The 8,403-nt window shown below is 50.6% G+C and overlaps 1 protein-coding gene across 6 annotated transcripts in view; it reads right to left on the bottom strand.

Annotated features, from left to right (window-relative positions):
* Window positions 1-749: 749 nt before the first annotated feature.
* Window positions 750-8,403, bottom strand: part of ADCK1 (aarF domain containing kinase 1) — a 135,255-nt gene continuing 127,601 nt past the window's right edge. For all 6 annotated transcript variants that reach the window (XM_048854311.2, XM_048854312.2, XM_048854313.2 and 3 more), the window contains 3 exons: window positions 8,206-8,403; window positions 3,445-3,638; window positions 750-1,813 (listed from right to left, as the gene is read on the bottom strand). In XM_048854311.2, coding sequence (XP_048710268.2) covers window positions 1,642-1,813; window positions 3,445-3,638; window positions 8,206-8,403 — 564 coding nt within the window. In that variant the 3' untranslated portion in view covers window positions 750-1,641. The remainder of the gene's footprint in view (window positions 1,814-3,444; window positions 3,639-8,205) is intronic.

Raw genomic sequence — 8,403 nt, 5'->3', positions numbered from 1 at the left:
ACCTGTTGACAGGGCAAGCTGCTCAAACAGCCACTTTGTGCCCAACAGGGGAGGCGCCCCTTGCAGAGATGGTCCATGCGGCAGCCTGAAAAGCCCCTCCCTTCCCCTGACCCCATGTGCAGTTTGTTTCCCAGCATCCCCTTTTCAGCCATCCCTGGCAGTGTGGGGAGGACCCCACAAGTCTGACCACACTGAGCCTGTGTCCATCACTTCTGTTTGCAGGACGTTCCAGAGAGAGCAGGCATGTGGGAGGAGAACCTGGTGACACATGGCAGAAGTGAGGCCTCTGCGCAAGGCATTCTGGGACTTGTGTCCTGGTTGTGGGCTCAGAGTGATGAGGCCCGTACTCCGAGAAGTGGCAGGTTTCCGTCTGAGCCAGGAGCTGCACAACGTCGCAAGCAGTTCTGAGCAGAGCCGCTCCATGCGTAACGCTACGGCAGTGCTGGCTCTGGCAGCACGTTCCTGTGGCCGGGGGAGGAGCTAGCTGTGTGGGGTAAGGGTGGTGAGTTACCCGGGCAGGCTCCATCACCCCCACAGGAACGCATGCCTGACTCAGCAGCAGCTGACCTTGAGCTGGACCACGTCCATCAGACGGGGGGAGGTGGTGGAGCGAACAGAGCAGCGGTTGATTGGGCTTGTAAGGGACTAACAGCACTGAGTGACAGGTTACGCTCAGGGAAGGAGAAACCTAAAAATGGGGCTGGGGTGAAAGGGGTGGGTAGCCACACACACCTCCCCCTGCAGGACTCTAACATGACACCCTATTTATTTTCCTGTGCGACAGTACAGTACAATGCACATACATCACCAGCCACAAGATGTGAGTTCTCAGATGAGATTCCATGGCACCTGCTCCCTGAGGAGTTCAGAGGAGAGTTTGTAGCATTACCTCCATGTTACATGTGGGGAAACTGAGGCAAGGAAAGCACTTGCCCAAAATGACACAGTGACTCCATAGCAGAGCTGGGAATAGAATCCAGAAAAATCCTGGCTTCCAGACCCTTGCTCTCACCATTAGTTCCCATTCCCTCTCAGAGTTGGGAATAGTACCTAGGAGTCCTGGCTCACAGTCCCCTGCTCTAACCACTAGATCATTCTCCCCTTAGATAAAATTCCTGTAGATTTCACAGGCATTAAACCAATAGGATTCGGTACAAACTACTGAAAACGCTATTGGATTCCATAAGGAATTATTTCCTCTCTAGGGGGTTTGAACTATCTTGGAGAATTCTAGGGCAGGGATGCATTTCTCTTAAATGCTATAGGATGGTTTAAAAGGGGAAGGGGCTAGAAAAAGTTCTCCTTTCCTATTCAAGTCTACAGGATGTTTCCATAATGGTACTTCCCAGAGCTGGGAACAGAGAGACTCCCAGGCCCCCTGCCCTGCCCACTATATCATACTCCCACCTCTCTCATTGCTAGAATAGAACCCAGGAGTCCTGACTCCCAGAGCCCCTGCTCTCCCATCCCTCTCTGCTATAGAGAAGCTTATGCTCTGACAGCCACGGCCAGCACCATGCGTTACAAGAAAAGAGTCTCAATAGCCTTTGTGGAGTACGGACAGGAATGGTCAGGAAGGCAAGTGTGCTGCGGAGAATGGAGGCGAGCAATAATTGCCCAGGCTTCTCCCACCAGTTCCTGTCAGTACGGAGAATGGTGCATCCGGCTCAGGAAAGCAATGACCCAGTTACCCAGCCGGGACCCCTTCAGCCGCAGGAAGAGTTCATATAAGTTGATCTGCCACAGGCTCAGAGCTTCTAAGAGAGAGATCTTGGCCTTTCTGTACAGGGAGTGAGACTTGCTCCTCTGATACCTGGGCAAGGGAGAGAAACAGCTGCATTAATCTCCCAGGACACAGCCCAGCAGCAGGATAGATCTTGGATCTTGAACACCAGGAGCACCTTCCCCTACCCCCTTCCCCCGCCCCTGGGTGCCAGTTGTCTGCGAGGATCCCAGCCTTTGAGTAGCCCTACCTCTGTGGGATCCCAATTGGCTGGTAGGTCAGGGTTTCCCGGGTTAAATGTTCCCCAGGAGAGGAACGGTCCCTCCCAGCAAAAATGGGAGAGAGGAGAAAGGCTGCACAAGTGCAAGGAGCTTGAGATCAGGAGTTACGAACTCCTGGGTTCTGTTTCCACAGCTGGTGCTGACTTGTCTTTGCCTTCCCTGTTCTATGCCTCCATCTACCCATCTTTAGTGGGGTGGTGGGGTGATAGCACCTTCCTTCCCCCATCCCAGGGACATTATTCCATTAGTCAAAGTGTTTGACATTGCAGGGGGCTATCCAAGTGCTAACTATCATTATCAATAATAATAGTTAATGATAAGCACTCACCACATGGTTTGTGTTTATGTAATCAGATCCCTGAACAACATAACATTCGACTGGTCCTTATAGAGAACCATCACTGCTAACACTGCTCCAGGACCTCTCGCCTAAGGCTCTCAACAGTGCTGGGAAACATGCACTCTCCTGACTCTTGTAAACACAGTACTGGGCCCCTCTCCAGTAACTCAAGTTAACAGAGCATCACGACACCCTTGTGAGGCAGACACGTAATTGTTATCCCTACTGTGCAGATGAGGAAACTGTGGCACAGAGAAATTAGATCATGGTATCTGGCTGGTGAATCTTGCCCATACGCTCAGGGTTCAGCTGATCGCCATATTTGGGGTCGGGAAGGAATTTCCAATCTGCCCTGGAGGAAAGAGGCCCTGGAGGTTTTTTGCCTTCCTCTGTAGCATGGGGCACGGGTCACTTGCTGGAGGATTCTCTGCTCCTTGAAGTCTTTAAACCATGATTTGAGGACTTCAATAGCTCAGACATAGGTGAGAGGTTTATCGCAGGAGTGGGTGGGTGAGATTTTGTGGTCTGCATTGTGCAGGAGGTCAGACTAGATGATCATAATGGTCCCTTCTGACCTTAATATCTAATATCTAGATGACTGACTTGCTCTTTGATTGGCAGCCAATGTCAGAATCAGGGATAGAACCCAGGAGCCGCACCCCCTAACCACAAGGCCATGCTGTGAAACAGGCAGCTGTGAAGTTTGGGTTCTTTTTCCATCAGCCATTTCCGGTGGGGACATTAATCAGATCTGGGAGGAATTATGATTCCACAATAAAAAATTTAGTACGAAATCCCCAATATTTCCAGCTTTCCCCCCCTCCCCCCCCCCGTTCCCATTTCTGTCTGGCTCCAAGTTCCTGCTGAGAGGTCCTTCCCTATGGAGACCTGGGTAGGGGGTAGGACAGGGGAGAAAGAAAATGAGATTGAGAAAGAAAAAAGGGGGGCGGGACCTTGACAGACATGCTAATGAGGGGAAGGTTCAGGTAAGATAGGGCTGTTTTAGAAGTTCCAGAGCCGCCATCTCTGCAGAATCTAACTAGGGGACAAGAGGCAGGAAGGGCCCAGTGGAGGCCGGGGCTCCTGTCTCAGAGACTCACGTGGAGACGGCTCTAATGCAGCAGCGAGACATATTGAGGAAGGAGCTGGCACTGGCCCGTGTGTGTAGGGCTGACTCAATCCCCCTTAGCAAATCATTGGTCTTTAGCAGCAGCAGCATCTGGCGGGGCACATTGTTGAGGAGCTGGTTGATCTGAGGTAGGTAAGCGGCAGCATTGGTCCGGATCTCCACATCCTGAGCACCGTCACAGCAGAGGGGAATGGGGAAGAAAGAGAGGAGAGAGATGTTAACAAAGCCATCGGAGTCTACTGCTGCTTCTGCAGGGCAGACTGGAAGAAGCGTCTGCTGAGGAGATTGCATCTGTATTCCAGCAGCTAACGGGCTCCAGCCTCCACCTGCTGCCTCTCTGCAGAGGCCTGTCTGCACAGGAGACTGGGGCAGAGCAAACAGAGCAGGTGGAGAGCCAACCTCACCCATGAGAGCCTGATTGAGTCTGTCTTGACCGACTTCGCAATTCGCTCCCATTTGCTGCCTTCAAGCGGCTTCCTGGCCTGCAGCTGGCTGCAGCTCCCGGGTCAGCCACAGCGGGTTGCTCAGTGACTCTGTGCCCCAGCAGCTGGGCAAGTTGCCTCTGCAGGGTTCTCAATGCTTTATTCCCCACCCTCACTCTCACCTGCATAGCGAGTCACATCATGATACGGAGACTTCCCCATACGGGGTTAAGAGCCTTTCAGAGTCAAAGGGACTTGCTACCATCAGAAGTGTCTCTCCTCTCGGACCCTAGGTCAGAAGCACCCAAAGCACCCCTCTTTGGAACCCCCTTTCAGGTAGTTGAAAGCAGCTATCAAATCCCCCCTCATTCTTCTCTTCTGCAGGCTAAACAATCCCAGCTCCCTCAGCCTCTCCTCATAACTCATGTGTTCCAGACCCCTAATCATTTTTGTTGCCCTTCGCTGGACTCTCTCCAATTTATCCACATCCTTCTTGAAGTGTGGGGCCCAAAACTGGACACAGTACTCCAGATGAGGCCTCACCAATGTCGAATAGAGGGGGACGATCACGTCCCTCGATCTGCTCGCTATGCCCCTACTTATACATCCCAAAATGCCATTGGCCTTCTTGGCAACAAGGGCACACTGTTGACTCATATCCAGCTTCTCGTCCACTGTCACCCCTAGGTCCTTTTCCGCAGAACTGCTGCCTAGCCATTCGGTCCCTAGTCTGTAGCTGTGCATTTCCTGCTTACACTCTCCTGGCTCTTGCTAGAGCTGTCAGTCCTACTCAACAAGAATCCCAATGAACCTAGGGCAGTGTAATGGATCTTCACACACATGGGCTTTCCCTGCAACCTCCAGCAGCTGTGGCATGAACCAGAAAATCCAGAAAAAGGTCACTGGAGAATTTGAAGGGTTCAGAACCCAGCACATCACACGCAGAATGCAGCAGAAATAGATTCTTACATAGAATCAGGGTTATCAGGGCCGTCCCTAGCTATTCTGGAGCCCTATGCAGCGCCCCCGCAAGGTGGGATGTGAGGCCCAAGGTCTCCACGGGGTGCTGGCTTGGGGGGCAGGGAGGAACCGAACCCCAGCACTCACCAGTGGCACGGCAGGAGCTGGGTTGCTGCACTTCCCGCCACAGGTGAGTGCAGGCCCTGCCCTGCTGCAGTCCTCAGGGGAGTGGGGGCAGGGCTGGGGCAGGGGCCATGGGGAAGAGATGAGGCAGGGGCTGGAGCAGCACGCAGCTGTGCAGGGCACCCTACACAGCTGCGTACTTTGCGTATGGGTAGGGACGGCCCTGAGGGTTATGGTTGGAGGGGGAAGGGGAAAGGGACAGTTATAAAATAATTTCTCTTCCACAGTGGGTTTGACTGGGGCTGTACTTTTCCCCCATACTGGCTTTGAGACCCTTCTATCATGTACACAAGACTTGCAAAACCATAACAAGTCTCATAAGTCTGGTGTGTACCTCCACCAGGTCAGACCAGTTGTTCACTTCATCCAGTACCCTATCTGCTGCTGCTTTCTTCAGACAATGATCCATCTAATCTAGTGTCCTGTCTCTGACAGTGACCAATGCCAATTACTTCAGAAGGCAGCTTAATAACTCTCAGTATACCTAAATGTTTAACATTATCCCTTATGGTGAAATTCCTTCCTGACTCCAGCTTATGCCCTGAAACATGAGGATCATCAATTTATCCTAGTGGTTCTCAAACTTTTGTACTGGAGACCCCTTTCACACAGCAAGCCTCTGAGTGCGACCCCCCCCCTTATAAATTAAAAACACTTTTTATATATTTAACACCATTATAAATGTCATAGGCAATGCAGGGTTTGGGGTGGAGGCTGACAGCTCACGACCCCCCATGTAATAACCTCGCGACCCCCTGAGGGGTCCCGACCCCCAGTTTGAAAATCCCTGATTTATCCCAACTACCATCACTGCAGAGGATATTCCCTTTTATACAAAATATCTAATCCTTTTTTTGTTGTTGTTATCCGTAACATCTTTACCTCATTAATATCATGTGGCAAGTAGTTCCACAGGTTAATTATACTAAAAAAAAAACCCTTCCTTTTAGGCTAAATGTTACTGGGTAATCTGAAACATATTCAATAAGGGCATGTGCTTATGCCAGTTGACAATCTATAGGACTCAACAACTCATGAGACGGCAGTTCCAGAGAGAGCAGAAATTTAAAGATAAAAAAATTGTGTGTTTGAGATTATCACAGTTGTATTTTTACCCTTTGCTTCCACGAAAATCTGGGAATTTGAGCAAGGGCCTGGATATTCATTGAGTTTCCTAGCAACAAGTTAAAACGGCAAGTGGAATCTTGAACCTCGTAATGGGGTAATGTCAGCCCTTCAGAGCCTGGATAGAAACATGGGTGTTTTGGGGCATGGTGATGAGCAATTCCCATATTTGATTTGGGCACAGGTGCTGTCTTCATGGGTGCTCCAGGGCTGGAGCACCCACGGAAAAAAATTAGTGGGTGCTTAGCACTCACCAGCAGCCAGCTCCCCACTTTTCCCCCAGCGCCTCCCACCTGCCAGTGGCCCCGCCGATCAACTCCTCCCTCTCCCTGCCAGCACCTCCCACGCGCCACGATCAGATGTTCCGTGGTGTGCAAGAGGAGCTGGGGGAGGGGGGACGGGGCATGCTTGGGGGAGGGGGTGGAACTGGACCAGAAGATGAGGGGTGGGAGCAGAGCAGGGTGGGAAGAGGCGGGGCAGGGGTGGGGCCTTCGGGGAAGGGGTGGAGTGTGGTGGGGCCTGGGGCTGAACAGGGGTTGATCACCCCTGGGGAAAGGAAGAAGCTGGCGCTGTGGGAACGGGCACACATTTCACGGGATAAGTACTATTCATTCCCCCTTCCCCCAGCATGCTTACTACATTACCATTCCCCCTGAATGTGGATCCCACACAGATCACAATTAAATAAGTCTGGTACATCTCAGTCTAGTGCTAAATAAGGGTATTTGTCCCCATCACAAAACAACCACATTATGTCATCATAGCTGGTGTTTTCTGAAAAGGACAAAGTCTGGAATAGCAGATGGTACACAAGATAAGGCCTCCGGTGTGCCAGCAGATCTGGAGAAGCAGAGGGTGCTGCAAGACAGCATTTAAGAGCATCATCAGAGCTGTGTGTTACATGGTACCTACCTCCATAATGTCTGGTTCTCGCTGCTGCTATTAACCTCTCTGTTTCACCCCAAAACCGAAAGAAAGGAGCTGCCTTCCCTTTAAACGTAAACTCACCTCCTGGTGTCATAGGGGAGCAGTATGGTATTTGTGACCCACCAGAGCAAACCTTAACTCTGACCACAAAAATCAAGCACGAACCCACAAAGAGCGAGGAATTTCCACCACATAATTTCACAACAGCCAATTTTAACCCTTCTTTATGAATTCTTACCTGCATATTACATCTTCACAGACACCGCTTACCAAGCAATTCAAAGCCAGCTCATTCTGTCCTCTACCCCTGCCCTCCTGCCGAACTTTGCCACTACAATAACGAAAGCTTCTTATACCCAAATTAAAATAAGCCATGGGACACAACATGCTTCCCCCCACAAACACTGGCCCACCTATTACTGCCATACGCCTGCCTGATTTCTTCTACAAACAACATGGTTGCCAATTTGTTCATTCGTGTGATGAAGGTGGGTGCTGTGAGTTGTAGACAGATGTACATAAGTATAGAAGGACTCGTGACACGTGGACAGAAGGAAGAGGAAGAACTTAACTGGTGATTTTCCAGATTTTTCATGATTGGGTTGATGGGATTTGCACTTAAGCAACCTTGACTTACCTTCCGTACCAAACAACCTCTGTCATTTCCAAAGATTTTTGATAAGCATGCATCAGCGCTGACAGTCATTCACATGACTAGCAATTAACACTAATATATATTATGCTCCCGCGCCGAGCCCCGATGTCTCCTCTGCCCCATACCCAGCTTGGTGTGCTCCCTGCACAGCTGCACTCAGGAAAATTTTCAGAGAAGGGCTAATTTACAAAGGTTTCCTCTACCAGAGCTGGTAATTTATTTAATCAAGAAAATCTTATGGGAAATTTAACTGACCTGTGACGAGTGTGTGTGAGAGACTAGGAGACTAAATTCAGCCATTCAAGTGCATAGCAAAGGAATTCCAGGCCACCTTTAGTCCAGCTCTCAATGCAGCCTCTCAATAGGCCTGCTAGGGCAGCCATTAATATTAATGTCAATTAACTAGGTGATTATAATGGAGAAAGACACCACAGGAACACAGAACGCAACCAGGACTTACCTCATTGGCTGTAACTGGAGACCGGTCAATGCCCCTGTTGACAGAGTCCCAGGACCTGGCGGTGAGCATGCATGCGAAGAGTGGATACAGGTCACCTGCCCCTAGCCGTCGGCTGTACTTCTGCACCCTCTTCATATCAGTCTTGATCAGGGACTGCCAGAGCCGGCAATAGTCCAAGCGGAACTTCTCTGTCAGGAC

This window comes from Caretta caretta, chromosome 6, assembly GCF_965140235.1.
Source record: "Caretta caretta isolate rCarCar2 chromosome 6, rCarCar1.hap1, whole genome shotgun sequence".
NCBI lineage: Eukaryota > Metazoa > Chordata > Testudines > Cheloniidae > Caretta > Caretta caretta.
This window is presented reverse-complemented; position numbering and strand designations above follow the sequence as displayed.